Below are 18899 nucleotides of genomic sequence, written 5' to 3'. Positions count from 1 at the left end.
AGCATAAAATAGTGACAGAAATGCTGATGTCAGCGGTGTGTCACTCATGAGCTAAAAGTAAGTGGTTGCTGAGAACCAGCATCATAATCATTACAGCCCAGGCCTTGAAAAGAGTCAGATCTACCCGAGAAGAGTCCTGGTTATTCCTAATCTCCTGCTCGTCTGCTGATGATTGGCAGTTCCCTCCTAGAGAGAAAGGGAGAAAACTAGGTAGAAGCCTGTCAATCATCAGCAGGTGGGCAGGAGAGCAGGAATTCATGAATAACCAGGACTCTTCTCAGGTGGCCGTGACTCTTTTCCAGGCCCAGTCTGCAATGATTGTGATGTTGGTTCTTGGCAACCACTTTTAACTGACAGACCACTGAAATCAACTCGCCCGTCTCTAATTTATGGGTAGCATAAAGTTGATGACAGGTCCCCTTTAAGCAATTGAAAATGCTCAGGCTCAAGGCCTATGCTCTGAATACGTAAAACAAAACAAAAAAGCACATAACTCTGTAAACTTAAAATGATAAAATACATAACACCTTGCCCCTTCTTCCTCGGCCCACGCTAGTCTCTCCTTGCAGGTCCCTTCGAGACACACAGGAAATAACCTCTCAACAAACAACTGACCATAGAGGTGACCAGGAATGGGAGCAGCAAGGGATTGGTAAGGCGAGTATGACTATTATCTTACAAGGTTAGGTGCTTTTTTTTTTTCTCTTACCTGACCATTTCTGACTGAAGAGTGATCTCTGAATAGGTCATCAGCATCTGATAGTCAGGGGGTCCCAGGTGTCAGACCCCCCCATGCTGATGACCTATTCAGAGGATAGGTTACCAGTTACAAATGGTCAGGTAACCCCTTTAATTTCAATCGGCCAGTCAAGTCCTTTAAGTCTCCATAAAGCAGAGCCTGCAGTGTGATCTAGCATCCATCAAAGCAGTTGCGTTAGATTAGAAGATGGTGAACAGTACTGAGCTGTGACACCAAACAACGTCTTAGGACAAAAGCGTCGCTGTTGCTAAAATTGACCTTTTTCTCTAATCTTTTCTAAGTAGGACTAATTACCAGATTAGAAGAAAGCAAAACGTGGTCAGTAGTTTGTGTTCCCCTGCTGATATTTACTGGGATTAACCCCACGATTGGTCAAAATCTATCCGGGGAGGCTGGATATAAAAAGACCCCTTGCTTACCCAGCAAATCCACCGTACATTGCTGAGGTCATTGACTTGCCTGCAGCAGCCATAGGTTGGGACTGTCTGCAGCCAAGTAAATAAGCCTGAGGAGGACCGAAGCGGCAGGTGATTTACTGGTCTAAATTTTGGCCACTCTCAGACAACCCCCTCATTTTACGCAAGTTTTTTCCTCCAAAATTGAATCACAGCTGAACGCATGGCACAACCTTTACCCTTAACACTGGTCAAAAGTACAACATGGGCTATAACCCCATCATAAGCAGATTCAATTTGATGGCACCCGTAGCAGCTAAGGGCCGTTCCAAACCCTATTCTTCTATTATCAGGTTATTGGTTCACTGGGTCACAGACGGTCCATCATGGAACGGTCTAGCTGCAGGATGCCTGGCACTCTTTAGTGTTGAACTCAGAGAAGCGGCAAAAAGGAATAAATAAAAAAAAAAAAAAAAAAAAAAAAAAAGAGCTTAAAACGTGTTCTCTAAAAATCTAAGTCACGCATTCACACTTGGTGCTTTTCCCTCCAGTGGCATTATAAATAGACAGAAGGCACATAAATATGGAAAGGTGCAAGTATGGGAACGACATCGGGGGTAGGACACGACAACTTGAGCTCAAGTTAAACCCAACAATTTGGGTAGTAATGTTTTTTTTTTCCCCCAGTAATGAAACTGCGAAAAATCTAATCCTATTGAATCATTTGAAGAAAGTAGAGTCGACTCAATTCCTCGCTCAAACAAGTCCAGTTAGAGGAGACAATCCAAGTTCTCAAAGACCAGCCCAACTCATGTTGTGCACGTAACCCTTGAATGGTCAGCTGGAGCTTCCTTTACGTACTGGATTCAGGTAATAAAATAAAAAAATAAAATAATGTATAGATCAGCTACCCTGTGAGGATCACAGACGACCGGAAACCGTTGTAACCCCAAACGTACCGACAGTCAAGTCTTTATTGGTTTTGATGATGTCATGCAGACTAGGCATGGACCCGGATTTAGTCTGTATTAACGTTTTGATGAACTTTCCTTGGTCCTGAAGTTTTGAGCGCCTGCGCTTAATGGCTCTTTTTTCTGTTTTTGTCTTTTGGGGTTGTCCATTACAAAGGGCTGAACAGGCTGTGATGCCACAAAAGTAGGACTCCTCTGACTGGGAAGAGGTCTCTGAGCTGCCCTCGGAAGGTGGCCCCTTGTACGAAGAGTGGTACACCTCTCCCATATTTGAAAAGTCCCGCTGGTTTGTGAATTCTTTCTTTGTTTTTATGTCCCCATTTGGGAGTGCTTTTAATGGATCCATTGGTTTAATTGTCTCAATTTTCTCAGTTTTGAACTTGCAACGCTTTTTCTGCGGACAGAAAAATGGGGTAGGAAAAATAAATAAAATAAGAAAAATCAATTCATAAATCAGTAAAAGCATTTTAATAAATTAAAAACTGCTTAGACCGGATTTTTTGCAGACCAGATGCAGAAATATTCATTTCAATGCAAAAAAAAAAAAAAAAAAAAAAAAAAAAAGAAGAATAGGCATTTGTTACATAGTGCAGGACCTGCAAAAGGGGAAAGTGCGGGATGCACACGGCTGGTATTCGTGTTTTGTGGATCTGATATTTGCAGACAGCAAAACCGATATGATCGTGGGAATGCCCCATTAAAGGGTTCTCCAGGAATTTGATACTGATGGCCTGTACTCGGGATAGGTCATCAATTTCAGATCGGCCGATCAGCTGTTTGAAGTGGCCATGGTGCTCTGCGAGTGCTTAGGCCTCTTCCTAGGCCAGTGATGTCACCGTACATAGGTCACATGGCCTAGGTGCAATACCAAGCACAGCCACTGCCCAATTTATGGCAATTTATGCTTGGTAAGTTGCGAGGAGGCTGCAGTGGCCACCAGAGTCGCAGTAAGTGCTGTGCTGCAGCCCCTTCAAACAGCTGGGTGCCGGAAGTCAGACCCCCTGTTGATCTGATATATTGATGACCTCGTCTGAGGACAAGCCATCAGTATCAAATTCCCGGGTAACCCCTTTAAGCTGTCATACAAATCAGATTACATCAGCTGGGCAACCATCTATTGTGCATTGGAAGCCTTCCGACTCTCTCACAACAGATATTAGGAGAGTGAAGGGTCGTCATGTTGAATTTCAACATAACCAATGAATTCCTGCCAGTAGCTTCCTCCCCTGTCTGGAAGAACACATGCACACTTGGCTAATAGAAGTGTGCATGTGTACGGGAGAGTCAGGAGAGAAGGCTATTGGCTGAATGAGCATTTGGCTAACAGCCATCTAATATGTATGGCCAGCCCTACTCGGTGCATCTAAGGATCTCCAATCTATCACTGCTTTGTCAAACGACAATGACAGAGGTGCCGGTATACTGTACTCCGTGGTTATGTGAGATGAAGTGGAAAGCATCCGGCTGGCTTTCATAGGTGATGAAAATGAAAAAATAAATAAAGCTATAGATATAGAGAATATATGAATATATATATATATATATATATTATATATATATATATATATATATATATATATATATATATATATATATATATATATATATATTTTTTTTTTTTTTTGCTATGAACTATTGCCATCTGTTGGTCAAACAGTGTACACGCACCAGCAATCGTGTGCTACAAGACATTTAGAAATGTAAAAAAATAAATAAATGAATCTTACCTTTTTCTCTGGAGAGAATTTCAAAGGCTCCACAATGTACAAATCATCTGGATCCACTATTAATATAAAACAAATAAATTGAAAACTTGCATGTATGATCATGTAGATTTATCTAACAGAAAATTACACCATAATTGAGGTGTATGGGAGCAGAGCTGCAGTACTCCTCCAGTGGACACTGTACAGTCCTGATGCTGGGCCATGCAGTGTTGAACCTCCACCGATCTGAATTAGATGAGGTTTCCCGAGGAAAGGCCACCAGTATCTACGGTAAGTCCTGGAAAATTGCTTCAACAAATGTGAATCAAAATAGTCATCATATGTCTGTGAAGGTTCTCATTTATCCAGGTCATGGTATATCTGTAAAGAATAAATCAAGGCAACTGGACTTACTGTAGATTTCTTGAAAACGCTTCACTCGTTCTTCCAACGAGCTTTCTCAATTCTGAGTGACTGTACAAGAATTCTCTGGGAACAATTAGGTTAGTGGAATCAATACCTTTGACCCAATGCTGGGTATAATGACCTCCGACCCCATGCTGGGTATAATTACCAGATGTTGATTCAGTTACATATTTATTCCCAGAGAATTCTTGTACAATCACTCAGAATTGAGAAAGCTCGTTGGAAGAACGAGTGAAACGTTTTCAAGAAAATCTACAGTACGTCCAGTTGCCTTGATTTATTCTTTACAGATAGTTATCATATAGTTTTACTTTAATCATACCGCTATGTATGTGCATGGTATGCCCTTCTGTAATAAGTAATATTATAGGGAGCCTGCCAGGACAACCATGCCTGATCTGCAGATAGCATGGTGTAAGGAGCAGACTGATATATAGATTTAGAGGAAAACGTTCAGGATAAGGGCTCATGCACACAAACTTATTTTCTTTTCATGAAATAGAACATGTCCTATTGCTGTCCGCATTACAGACAAGAATAGGACTGTTCTATTAGGAGCCAGCTGTTCCGTTCAGCATAACACGGAATGCACACGGATGTCATCAGTATTTTTTGCGGATCGCAAAATACATACGTCGTGTGCATGGGCCCTTACTTGTATTTTATATATTTAATGGCTCATGCACACAACCGTATGTATTTTGCGGTGCTGCGTCCGTGCTTCTTACTCTTCCAGCCCAGACGCGTTTCGGGAAGGCCAATTCCCAAAACGCATCTGGGCCGAATCAGATACCTGCTAAGAAAATTGATCCAAAAGGACAGTTGAAATATTACCGCTACTAGGATATATAGACCGAAAAGATTCCTTCCTCTGCAAAGCCGGAAGAGTAAGAAGCACGGACGCAGCACACACTGAAGTCCCATCCGAACTCCCGAGATATTTCGGGTAAGCCGGCTGGAGGAGTACGGCATGAGACGCCGGCATTGTCCCGCGCCGCCCGACCCTCGCCAGTAATGCAGAGTAAGGTAAGAGGACTGAAGCCTAAGTTATAAGCTACAAACATATTGATCACAATACATGTGGCTAAAAAAACCTGTAATGATTGGAGTACAATAACTAAGAGACTGATCTTTGGAACAATCAAGCTCCTGAATATCTGCACAGCAAATTTTTGGGACATACACCTACATTCATATGTGGACTGCTCTTCATGGGATTCTAATCAACACTATTCAGTACTCTAGCCCAACATAACCAGTTCATTACTGTGCGAACTAGGAATTATTCCAACAATAGCTGCAACATCTTGTGGACTTTGCCAGACACATACGAGGTTGTGTCAGCTTTTATGAAGTATATATCTTGCACTTGGTTTTTCATTGGAAATTAGTGTATTTTATATTACATTGTTTTATATTTTTAGGATATACACATGTGTAACTCAATTGTGTGATTTAATTAAATTTTATAATATTGCCATTTGAAGTGTGCTCGTCCATTACTATAGTTTGCACTTTTGACCTTACCAGAGGGTGGGTGTCCCTCTAATTGGGTTGGCAGCACCAGTTCCTAAATTACGTTTGGAGTGAGCCACCATCTTGATTTTCTTATGATTTTTGTTTGCAAAACTGCGGAACGGATGCAGACGTGCGAATGGACCCTAAAAGTAATCAGCCAGGTATTTGCCACAGAAGGGATCCTTGGTTTTCAGCTGCAGAGCGGTAGTTTGTCATGCCATAGAAGGAAGGGTGGATTTACCCCCATTCAAAAGGGGCACGGATTCATCTACTGGTTCAACAATAACCAATCACTCCATTCGTCTCTATGCCGCTGCTGGAGACGGCCACGTACATCGCGTATCTCGGGTAGTGCCACAGAGATGAATGGAGCAGCAGTGTGCATGCAGGACTGGCAGGGGACAGGTGAAAAGTTCTTCTGGTGGGACAACCTTGATGCTAGGCTTAATAATTCAGTTTGTATATCAACATTGGAGGGAGGGGGGGGGGGGGGGGGGGGGGGGTTAAAAGCATTACATAAGTATATCGAAGCATTCATGTAGTCCAAGGAATGCATTACCTTCTTTACTCGATAGATGAAATGATTGGGAGCGGATAAGAGGAAATGTGGTCCTTCGCTTGAGATTCATATCATCATAGGATGAAAAACATCTAAACAAAAAGTAAAAAAGTACATTTAATTGGCTAAATATAAATCACAAAATAGCACGGTACTACCCACTGCACTTCATGTATGGCTGTGTTATACTGTACTAAAGCATGCCCAGGATATCCGGCATAAAGGGGCTGGCCAATTTCCAATGTAATTTGGCAAACAAGACTGTATACTGCCCCCCAGCTGTTCTACTGGAGGGTTCAGTGAGTAAACCTCACCAGTCATCCTCCTCCATGGCCTGCAGTTCCTGGGTACCTTCTATTCTGTGCAGTGGCTGAACAGTAAATGGACCTGTTTGGCGCATGCCCAGATGCAGACAGAAGAATCCCATGTATCTGTGCAAGAAGGATCCATTAACCATTCAACGCCTCCGCTGAATAGAGGGTACCCAGGAATGGCACTAAATTCAGCTGGCAATAGACTCTGTATGAATTGGGTCTTACACTAAGATAACATCTAGATTATAAAAATCTGTGTCTGTCCTGATCCAGGTTTCCATAACAACTCAGCCATTTTTCCTTCACTGTTATAGGTCACAGTTAAGGGGGCAGGGCACTGTGATAGGTCACAGTTAAGGGGGCAGGGCACTGTGGAGGTCACAGTTAAGGGGGCAGGGCACTGGGGAGGTCACAGTTAAGGGGGCAGGGCACTGTGGAGGTCACAGTTAAGGGGGCAGGGCACTGTGGAGGTCACAGTTAAGGGGGCAGGGCACTGTGGAGGTCACAGTTAAGGGGGCAGGGCACTGTGGAGGTCACAGTTAAGGGGGCAGGGCACTGTGGAGGTCACAGTTAAGGGGGCAGGGCACTGTGGAGGTCACAGTTAAGGGGGCAGGGCACTGTGGAGGTCACAGTTAAGGGGGCAGGGCACTGTGGAGGTCACAGTTAAGGGGGCAGGGCACTGTGGAGGTCACAGTTAAGGGGGCAGGGCACTGTGGAGGTCACAGTTAAGGGGGCAGGGCACTGTGGAGGTCACAGTTAAGGGGGCAGGGCACTGTGGAGGTCACAGTTAAGGGGGCAGGGCACTGTGGAGGTCACAGTTAAGGGGGCAGGGCACTGTGGAGGTCACAGTTAAGGGGGCAGGGCACTGTGGAGGTCACAGTTAAGGGGGCAGGGCACTGTGGAGGTCACAGTTAAGGGGCAGGGCACTGTGGAGGTCACAGTTAAGGGGGCAGGGCACTGTGGAGGTCACAGTTAAGGGGGCAGGGCACTGTGGAGGTCACAGTTAAGGGGGCAGGGCACTGTGGAGGTCACAGTTAAGGGGGCAGGGCACTGTGGAGGTCACAGTTAAGGGGGCAGGGCACTGTGGAGGTCACAGTTAAGGGGGCAGGGCACTGTGGAGGTCACAGTTAAGGGGGCAGGGCACTGTGGAGGTCACAGTTAAAGGGGCAGGGCACTGTGGAGGTCACAGTTAAAGGGGCAGGGCACTGTGGAGGTCACAGTTAAAGGGGTTGTCCGGGATTGGGGACATTGTTCTAAGTGTACAACAGTGACACAAATATTACACACATGCCTGTCCTACCTTTGCCACACGCATCTGATGCCCCGTTCTCAGCCGGTAGTGCCTATTTTATCACAGTCAGTGACGTACCGGGTCCCTTGCTGCAGAGTGAAGCCTCTTCCACTTCGCAGGGAGCCCGGTGACATCACCAACAGCCTCAGTAATTATTCAGATCGCAGGGAGGGGCGGTAACTAGGCTGGAAGACATTGCACTAAGCCACGTCCCTCTGGCCTGGTGACGCCACCATCAGGCTCAGCAATTATGCAGATCGCAGGGAGGGGCGGTAACTAGGCTGGAAGACATCGCGCTAAGCCACGCCACTCCGATCCACTGACTTCACCGGGCATGGCACTTTCTAATGAAGGAGGCGGAGTTAAGGCAGAGATGATAGTCAGCTGTAACCACGTGATGCCGCGCTGCGCTGGGATCCACAGGGCAGTGTGTCAGGAAGTTAGAAAAAGATAAACAGATGTAAAACAATGCGTGGGGGACTGACTGAGCCCTGTAGAAGTGTCGAAAATACCTAAAAACATAGGGGGGGGGGGTTTAATCAGCTGTTAATAGTGAGTACACTTAAAAAATAATAATTGATCCCGGACAACCCCTTTAAGGGGGCAGAGCACTGTATAGGTCACTGTTAGGGGTCTTTCACACGAGCGGATGCAGTGCGAGGAATCCGCTGCGCAAAATACAGCCAAGCCCCGGAGCACTAAAATGATTGATAATGCTCCGTGCCTCTCTGGGACCTTTTTACTACAAAATCACGGCGACAACTTTACCTCAGATTTTGTAGTAAAAAAAAATAAAAAAAATGAATAATAAAAATCAGAGAGAGGCACAGAGCATTATCAATCATGTTACTGCTCAGTGTCTCTGCTGTCCAGAGTGCAGATTGGCTGTCTTTCATGCAGCAGATTTCATGCACTGCATCTGCTCGTGTAAAAGAGCCTTTAAGGGGAAGGAGTGCTGTGAAGGTCACTATAACGGGGGTATTGTGCTGTGGAGGTCATTGTTAAGGGGCGGAATGCTGGGGAGGGAATTGTTAAAGTAGTGCTCCCACAATTTTTTTTTATTCTGTGACACTGATTGTTGGTCACATGGCCGCTGAGGATCAGGAGGGGATAACTTACAAATACAGACGCTGGTAAGATTACCTTCACTACATAATGTACCTTTAACAGGTCAGAGAATAACTTTTTGTGGGAGTTCTTCTTTAAAGGGATTCTGTCACCAGATTTTACCCCTATAACCTAAAGATCATGTCCTGACTAAGAAGAATCCTAAGCTGGCCTTATTAAAAGTCACTGAGGCTCTATTTGTCCAAAAAACAGGTTTTTATAAACCTGCCAATCACTTACTTAAGGTGCCCAAGGGGAGGTCCGTTAATACAGGGTGCCTAGCGCCGCCTTCCGTCTTCATCGCCGCCTTCTATAGCTCAGCGCCGCCCCTGCAACCCTCCCGTCCCTTTGCCAGATCCTGCGCCTGCGCACTAGGCTCGGCCAATCTGCAGGTCATATTAGGGTTGAGCGAAGTGCGCATCACGCCGGCGCATGCGCACTTCGCTCAATGAAGCCGCTGCCAGGAGTCCGCACGGGCGCATCAGGCCGAGCCTAGTGCGCAGGATCTGGCAAATGGACGGGAGGATTGCAGGGGCGGCGCTGAGCTGTAGAAGGCGGCGATGAAGACGGAAGGCGGCGCTGGGCACCGGACGGCGAGGGGTGCGAACGGGCACCCTGTATTAACGGACCTCCCCTTGGGCACCTTAAGTAAGTGATTGGCAGGTTATAAAAAACAGTTTTTTGGACAAATAGAGCCTCAGTGACTTTTAATAAGGCCAGCTTAGGATTCTTCTTCTTAGTCCGGACATGAGGATATCTTTAGGTTATAGGGGTAAAATCTGGTGACAGAATCCCTTTAAGGAGGGCGGCACACTGTGGAGGTCACAGTTAAAGGGACGGGATGTTGTGGAGGTCACTGTTATGGGGGACAGTTAATATAATAAACAGTGTATAACTGGCGGAGTATATAGGGCTACTAGCGATTTCCCCAGGTATGGACCAGCCTACTGGGCACCTTTGGAACAAATCAGTAAACACACAGACAGAACACTTCATACTCTGGCAGCACCGGGGACTTTTTCTAGTATTACATATGTATTCGTAAAAATCACTTCCGGCTTTACATTTCAGTACATTCTTTGAGATAATTTATAGACTCACCTTTTGGGACTTGGGTAATTATTGCTCTTAGGGATTTTTGACAAGTCGTCATCATTGAATGGAGACGAGTTTCTACAGCGAAGGCAAATAAATAATGCCAAACCGATGCATAAGATCAGAGAGATGACCACGTAATTTTGTTGATCAGATACCTGGAATATAAGAATGGAGCTTGAAAAAAGAATATAAACCATAAAAAAATGCAATGCAGAAACAGTGAAGCTAAGACTTGAGCAAATGCACTGTGCACACCCTGTGTGGTTCACTGGCCACTAAAACCTGTACGATGTGCACAGAGGAACCCGAATGTAGAGACTAAGACAGCACTGAAAGACACTGGTCCTCTCCGTCCCAGATATCAGGTCTACCTCTGCACTCCTGCATAGCTACTCCTGTCTAGTATAGCAGCACCAACACAAAAAAAAGAAACCCACTAAAAGCACCCCCCCCCCCCCCACCAAAAAAATAAAAAAATTCAAATTTTATAACAAAAATATGAACACAAAATAGTAACTTATTTAAAGTCTCAATGCGATGCTGATTTAGCTAAACCACATTCTAACGCACAAAAAAGTGAATGCCATTAAAAATATATAATTATAACTTCATAAAAGAGATGACATTTATTTTCAAAGTATGACGCCACCTGGTGTTCAAAGCCAATACGATTACATTCTACAGGAAATTGACAGATCTATTTAGAGATAAGCGAATTTCCACTTATGAAATTCGTTCACACTTTGGTGATAAAAGGTGAATTGCGTTATGGATTTCGTTACCACGGACCATAACGCAATTCTATGACGGAATGTATAAAGGAATGACATTACATTATTCATTCCGTCATAACAGAAGTCTATGGGCTGCAAAACGGATCCATCCCGTTATGCAGGAGAGTACTCCCCTGCATAACGGAAACGGGATGGATCTGTTTTGCAGCCCATAGACTTCTATTATGATGGAATGAATAAAGGAATGCTTTATTCCACTCATCTCTAGATCTATTATCCGCTCTGTAGTGAACATAGCAACACTGTGCAGAGACCTGGCAGTGACTGAACATGGGTGACCAGCAGCAATCGGCTCAAGGATGTGAACACAGACTGTGACCACCAGGTGGTGCCGTACTAGGTGAGTAAACAACATAACTTTTCTGGATTGTTTTTCACAACATGTAAAGGGGCAAACAGGCTTACCGTATTTTTTGCTTCTAGACAGACTCTGTCTTATAAAGCAAATACTAGTGGAGAGATTCCATTGTGGAGGCAGAAAACATTAAAATGAGGGGGGAGACGTTTCTTACATTATCAGTTATGAGAAAATTTACTTTTGTAGAATTGAAGGCACCAGTGGGTGTAGCAGCTTTAAGACTGACACAGGGTTTCAGCAGACCGCTCAGAAGCCATGGCCAAGACCTCAGCAGCTGCCTTTCATACCTGGGAGGTCTCTGATCTCTATGGAGGCAAGAATACTCTCCTGCTCCCCACCCCACTCAGTTTTGGCTCCTTTGGTCCACCGTTCCCTTCACTGCGCTGTGGCCCGTGCTTCTAAACTTCCAGCAAGGGTGGGGATTATGTGCGCCGTTGCAGCTAATGACTGCCCGCAGCAATGACATTTCACAAATGGGAAGTCACTGGGTCACGTGATGTTTGGAGGACATGAAACCTGTGTCCAGTCAATGGTCGCAGCGGCGCAAGTGACCCACGATCAAAGCAGAAGTTTACATGTGGGGTCCGGAGTGAGGCAGTGCAGCGGACCAAAATAGCTGGAACCGAGAAAAGAGGAAAGCAGGTAACTATGCAAACTCCTCAAGTCTGGCGGGGGGGGGAGTTGAGATAAAAAAATAAAAAAGCTTTTAAAAATCTGGAAAAATATCTTTACGTGCATGGTGAACAGCTGTTGGGACGAGCTTTTAGTTAGGATGGGGGCTCAAGAAGAAACGTTTCTTCACTTGTCACCATACCTCCAAGTATAGTCTGCGTAGACATCCACACAATACATAGGACACAGACTTCACCCTTACCTCCCGCTTTAGTTCGGTGACTGTTGCAGACAGGTTGGAGACTAGTTGGGTCATATTCAGAAGCTGAGATTGAAGCAGCTGAATGGATTCAGTTTGACGTTGATCCTGTTTCAAAAGAAAAAAACATCAGTCTTTCTATAAAGAAAAACTGGAAACAAGCAAAACCAATATGAAGACAAACAAACAGAAGCATCCAGTGAATTGTACTTCTTGTGCGTTGCCTTTTACATAAGCTCCCCTTAAAATGTCACTTTCCTAGGTTCAGCAGGAATATTCGGACCTGCAGATCAGTGTATAGGAAACAGCTGCAGACGGTGCTTTCTTACTCAAAGGGTCTGTGCAAAAAAGTATATACTGTAAGAGATATATATTTATAAATAGTTTTTCTTTTTTCAATGGGACGCTATGCACGACATATGTCATGGTACACCTATGGAGTGCCATAAAGTTGTGTTCAAAATAATAGCAGTGTGTTTAAAAAAAGTGAATAAAGCTCAAAATCCATAGCTTTTATTTCCATACACACAAATGCATTGGGAACACTACACATTCTATTCCAAAATCAAAACATGAAGAAAAATTATATCAAATTAAAGAAAAGTGAATATTAGACTGTTCAAAAAAAAAAAATAGCAGTGTTTGTATTCTTCTTTACAAACTCAAACATTTACTATATAAATTGATAATGTTTGAAGGTTTTGCTTTCCTTTGAATCACTCAACTGATATTTAGTTGTATAACCGCTGTTTCTGAGAACTGCTGGACGTCTGTGTTGCATGGAGTCAACCAACTTCTGGCCCCTGTGACCAGGTATTCCAGCCCAGGATGATTGGACTACATTCCACAGTTCTTCTCTATTTCTTGGTTTTGCCTCAAACTGCATTTTTGATGTCACCCCACAAGTTTTCTATTGGATTTAGATCCGGGGATTGGGCTGACCACTCCATAATGTCAATCTTGTTGGTCTGGAACCAAGATGTTGCCCGTTTACTGGTGTGTTTGGGGTCGTTGTCTTGTTGGAACACCCATTTCAAGTGCATTTCCTCTTCAGCATAAGGCAGCATGACCTCTTCAATTATTCTGATGGATTCAAACTGATCCATGACCCCTGGTATGCGAGAAATAGGCCCAACACCGTATTATGAGAAACATCCCCATATCATGATGCTTGTCCACCATGCTTCACTGTCTTCACCGTGCACTGTGGCTTGAATTCAGTGTTTGGGGGGGTCGTCTGACAAACTGTCTCCGGCCACTAGACCCAAAAAGAACAATCTTACTTTTATCAGGTCACAAAATGTCTCTTTAGGCCGGTCAATAGGCTCTTTGGCAAATTGTAACCTCTTCAGCACATGTCTTTTTTCAGCAGTGGGACTTTACGGGGGCTTCTTGCAGATAGCGTGGCTTCACATAGGAGTCTTCTAATTGTAACATTACTCACAGGTAACTTTAGACCTTCTTTGATCTTCCTGGAGCCGCTTGTTAGCCGAGTCCTTGCCATTTTGGCTATTCTTCTATCCATTCGAATGGTACTTTTTCTCCTTCTTCCATGTCTTTCAGGTTTTGGTTGCCATTTTAAAGCATTTGCGATCATTTTACCTGAGCAGCCCATCATTTTCTGCACTTCTTTATATGTTTCCCCCTCTCCAATCAACTTTTTAATTAAGGTACACTGTTCTTCTGAACAATGTCTGAAACGACCCATTTTCCTCAGAATTTCAGCTAGAAGTGCACTGTAACCAGCATGTACAACATTTGCTGCCTTCCTTCCTTAAATAAGGGTAATAATTGCCACCTGTTTTTCAAAGAATGAAGGACCTCACTCATTGAACTCCACACTAATATTTTGAACATGCCCCTTTCAATAAGAGATCGAAATACACAGAATCAGCAGCATGCAAGTCATGACTGTTGGGTCTGTTGAATTTCTATAAGGTATCATGCACAAGACTGTTTTGGTCCACATCCAAGCCGCAGTTTGTGGCTCGGATGCGGACCCATTCACTTCAGTGGTGACGCAAAAGATGCGGACAGCACTCAGTGTGCTGTCCGCATCAGTTTCTCGGTTCCGTGGCCCCACAAAAAAAAAAATGGATTTTTTGTACTCACCGTAAAATCCTTTTCTCGTAGTAGGCATTGGGGGACACAGCACCATGGGTATATGCCCAGCTGCCACTAGGAGGCTGACACTAGAAACAAAAAAGTGTTGGCTCCACCCAGGTGGGCTATACCCCTCTGCTAGAGCCAGAACAACTCAGTCAGTACCAAAAGCAGTAGGAACGCCACACCTGAACCAAAAAGAAACGGAGTGCCAACAAGTCTTGAACTGGGGAACCCGACAACCACAAGCAAACGCCGGAACCACGAACAAGAACAAATGCTCCAAAGAAAGGGAGGGATCTGTGTCCCCCAATGCCTACTACGAGAAAAGGATTTTACGGTGAGTACAAAAAATCCATTTTTCTCGTGCGTGGCATTGGGGGACACAGCACCATGGGACGTCCCAAAGCAGTCCCTGAGGGAGGGAAGAAGATCGCCAGACGGCAACCTAAAGCACCGCTGCCTGCAGAACCTTACGCCCCAGGCTGGCATCAGCAGAAGCCAGGGAATGAATGTGGTAGAATTTAGCAAAAGTGTGAACTGACGCCCAGGTGGCGGCCCGGCAAAGCTGGGCAGCCGAAGCCTGATGACGCACCGCCCAGGAAGCTCCGACTGCCCTAGTCGAATGAGCGGTCAACCTGGAAGGGGGAGCGCGACCCTTCGCGGCGTAGGCCTCCTTGACAGCCGACCGAACCCAGCGAGAGATGGTGGCCTTGGAGGCAGGCAGACCTTTACGAGGACCCGCCGGAACCAAGAAAAGAGAATCCGAACGACGGAAGGGTTCCGTGAGGCGAAGGTACCAGCGGAGAGCCCGAACAACATCCAGGCAATGGAGAGACTTCTCCCGAGGGTGAGAAGGATTAGGGCAGAAGGAAGGAAGGATAATCTCCTCATTGATGTGAAACGGGGTGACAACCTTAGGGAGAAAAGAAGGAACGGGACGCAAAACGACCTTGTCCCGATGGAACACCAGAAAAGGCGACCGGCAGGAAAGCGCCGCCAGTTCGGAAACCCGACGGATAGAGGTGATAGCCACAAGGAAGGCAACCTTAAATGACACAAACGACAGAGAGATGTCTGCCAAGGGCTCAAAAGGAGAGGACTGAAGAGCATCAAGAACAAGATTCAGGTCCCACGGCTCCACCGGAGGACGAAAAGGAGGGGCTCGGCGCGCGACACCCTGCAGAAAAGTCTTAACCTGAGCCCGCGCGGCCACAGAACGTTGAAAAAGGACCGAAAGGGCAGAAATCTGCCCCCTGAGAGAAGCCAGGCGAAGCCCCTTATCAAAACCAGCCTGAAGAAAGGCCAGAATATTAGGGACCGAAAAAAGGAGAGGACGAGAACGTGCGGACTCGCACCAAGCAAAATACGCCCTCCAGGTCCGATAGTAAATACGGGCCGACTGGGGCTTCCGAGCGCGAAGCATCGTCTGAACGACAGAGTCCGAGAGACCACGGGCCTTCAGGATCGCGGTCTCAACAGCCACGCCGTCAAACGAAGCTGCGGTAAATTCGGGTGGAACAGAGGGCCCTGCGAAAGGAGATCGCGACGCAGGGGAAGACGCCATGGAACGTCGGCGAGCAGGAACACGAGATCTGCGTACCACGCCCTGCGGGGCCAATCTGGGGCCACCAGAATCGCCGGCACCCGGGCCGCCTTGAGACGCTTGAGCACTCGAGGCAGAAGAGGGATGGGCGGAAAGAGATACAGAAGGTCGAACTGGGACCAAGGCAGAACCAGGGCATCGACCGCAAGAGCTTGCGGATCCCTGGACCGCGCAACATAGCGCGGAAGTCTGTGATTCAGGCGAGACGCGAAGAGATCCACGTCCGGAACTCCCCACCGGAGACACAGTTGATGAAACACTTCCGGGTGGAGAGACCATTCGCCCGGGTCGACGAGCTGACGACTGAGAAAGTCTGCCGCCCAATTGTCGACCCCGGGAATGTGGACGGCGGAGAGAACGGGAACGTGTTCCTCCGCCCATCGCAGGATCTGAGAGGCCTCTCGCAGGGCCATCACGCTCCTGGTGCCCCCCTGATGATTCAGATAAGCCACGGCGGTGGAGTTGTCCGTTTGAATCCGGATCGGGAGGCCGCGCAGACGGGAAGTCCAGTGCGACAGTGCTAAGAAAATTGCCCTGAGTTCGAGAACGTTGATCTGCAGGGAGGATTCCTGAACAGACCACAGACCCTGAACCGTGAGGGACTCGAACACCGCTCCCCATCCCGAGAGGCTGGCATCGGTCGTGATCACGCGCCAACTGGGGGGGAGGAAGGACCGGCCCAGGGACACCGTCCGGGGAAGCAACCACCAGGAGAGATCCAGGCGAATCTGAGGAGGGAGACGAACGAGGCGCTCGAGACCCTCCGGGGACTTGTCCCACCTGGACAAGATGAACATCTGCAGGTCCCGAGAGTGGAATTGGGAATAAGGAATGGCTTCGAATGAGGCCACCATCCTCCCCAGGACGCGCATACATGTCCTGATGGTCAGAGAGGACGGCCTGCGGAGAAGATGTACCCCCGCCTGAAGAGAAGACACCTTCTCCGGGGGAAGGAACACCCGCCTGAGGCGAGTATCGAACAGCATTCCCAGAAAGAGCATCTTCTGGCGTGGGACAAGGGAGGACTTGGAGTGGTTGACAAGCCACCCGAACTGAGCAAGAGCCGAGAGGGTGATGCTCAGGCTGGACAGATTGTCCTCGGGAGACGGGGCCCGAATCAGAAGGTCGTCCAGGTAAGGCACCAGGGCGACCCCCCTGGCACGAAGAAGAGCCACTAGGGGAGCTAACACCTTGGTGAAAACCCTTGGTGCGGAGGCCAGACCGAAGGGAAGGGCTACAAATTGGAAATGAAGCGAACCCACCGCGAAGCGAAGGAACCTTTGATGGGAGAGGGCGATGGGAACGTGGAGATAGGCATCCTGAATGTCGACCGACGACAGGAACTCGCCCAACTCCAGGGAGGCGATCACGGACCGGAGGGACTCCATGCGGAAATGACGGACCCGGACAAACCGATTGAGCGCCTTCAGATCCAGGATAGGGCGGAGTGAGCCGTCCTTTTTGGGGACGGTGAACAGGTTCGAGTAGAAGCCCCGAAAACGTTCTGACTCTGGAACCGGAACGATGACCCCCAGAGCGCGCAGGGAATGAATGGCCTGAAAAAAACTGTCTGCCCGGGCGGGAGACATGGGGGGGGACGTCAAGAAGAAACGACTGGGCGGAAGGTCGGTGAATTCGATTCTGTACCCAGAAGAGACCACCTCGAGAACCCAAGCGTCTTCTACGTTTGCCCGCCAAACATCCCGAAAGACAAGCAGGCGCCCTCCCACCATGACGGGGATCGAGTCATGCTGAAGGAGGCTTAGTGGACTGGGGACGAGCGGGCTTGGGCTTGGCGTGCCAAGAGGGCCTGGACTTGAAGGAAGGCCTGGAAGGCTTCTTGTCAGATCGGGCAGGAGGGGCCCGAGAGGACCGAAAGGACTGCGTCCGGGAGGACGACCCGGGGAAACGACGGCGGCGAGGCTGATTCTGAGGAAGAAGAGAACTCTTACCTCCAGTGGCCTCGGAGATGAGCTCCTCCAAGCGTTTCCCAAAAAGCTTTCCACCGAGAAAGGGAAGAGAGATAAGAGCCTTCTTAGAGGCGGCGTCCGCCGCCCAGGAACGAAGCCAGATGGTGCGGCGGATAGCCACAGAGTTGGCGGCCGCACGCCCAGAGCGGCGAGCCGATTCCATAGAGGCGTCACAAAGAAACTTGGAGGCCTGATAGATCTGGGAGGCAAGCACTGCCAAGTCCCCCTGGTCAGAGTCAGCAGGTAAGGCACGGAGAAGCTGCTTTGCCCAAACAGCGCATGCCTTGGCGACCCAAGAGGCGGCAAACGCAGGGCGGATGGCGGCGCCCGCCGCTATGAAAACAGACTTGGCCAAGGAGTCGACCCGTTTATCAGCGGGATCCGACAAGGAAGCCGCATCAGCCAGGGGAAGTGTAGTAGCCTTCGCCAGACGAGCGACCTGAGGATCCACCAGGGGGGGAATCGTCCAGAGATTGACCGAATCCTCAGAGAAAGGATAAGGGACATCAGAAGCCTTGGTGAGATGAAGGCGCCGGTCAGGGTGACGCCACTCCTTGGCAAGGAGAGCGTCCAGATCCTCGTGATTGGGAAAAACCACCGTGGACCGCTTAGAGCGGCGGAAGGACACCGCCTCCAGGGAGGAGGACGAGGGGACGTCCTGTACGTGGAGTGCGTCCCGAACGGCCCTGATGAGATCCTGCACGGCTGCCGACATCGCCGAACACCGCTCAGATTCAGAATCTGAAGCGGAGGAGTCCCCAGGAGCGGCGGAAGCGGCTGAAGAAGAAATCTCACCGGACTCAGACCTAGCCGGGGAGCGATCCGGGGAAACTGAGGAGGAGTGGGACCCAGCCGAGACCGTACGTGGTCGTTTGCGGGACCGAGAGCCGGAGCGAGGATGGGAACCATCGCCAGGCGCATCACCAGCGGTAGAGGCCCTGCCAGAAGCGGCCGCAATCTGGGCAGGGAGACTGTCCAGAGACTGTGCCAGGGATTGGGAGAGGCTAGCAAGGCTACCTATGGCCTGGGACAGGGTAGCAGCCCATTCCGGG

The 18899-nt window shown here is 47.9% G+C and overlaps 1 protein-coding gene across 3 annotated transcripts in view; it reads right to left on the bottom strand.

The window, feature by feature from the left end:
• Positions 1-310: 310 nt before the first annotated feature.
• SUCO (SUN domain containing ossification factor) overlaps positions 311-18899 on the bottom strand; it is a 91966-nt gene continuing 73377 nt past the window's right edge. For all 3 annotated transcript variants that reach the window (XM_044300557.1, XM_044300558.1, XM_044300559.1), the window contains 5 exons: positions 12172-12276; positions 10149-10300; positions 6336-6427; positions 3854-3909; positions 311-2520 (listed from right to left, as the gene is read on the bottom strand). In XM_044300557.1, coding sequence (XP_044156492.1) covers positions 2077-2520; positions 3854-3909; positions 6336-6427; positions 10149-10300; positions 12172-12276 — 849 coding nt within the window. In that variant the 3' untranslated portion in view covers positions 311-2076. The remainder of the gene's footprint in view (positions 2521-3853; positions 3910-6335; positions 6428-10148; positions 10301-12171; positions 12277-18899) is intronic.

This window comes from Bufo gargarizans, chromosome 7, assembly GCF_014858855.1.
Source record: "Bufo gargarizans isolate SCDJY-AF-19 chromosome 7, ASM1485885v1, whole genome shotgun sequence".
Taxonomy (NCBI): domain Eukaryota; kingdom Metazoa; phylum Chordata; class Amphibia; order Anura; family Bufonidae; genus Bufo; species Bufo gargarizans.
This window is presented reverse-complemented; position numbering and strand designations above follow the sequence as displayed.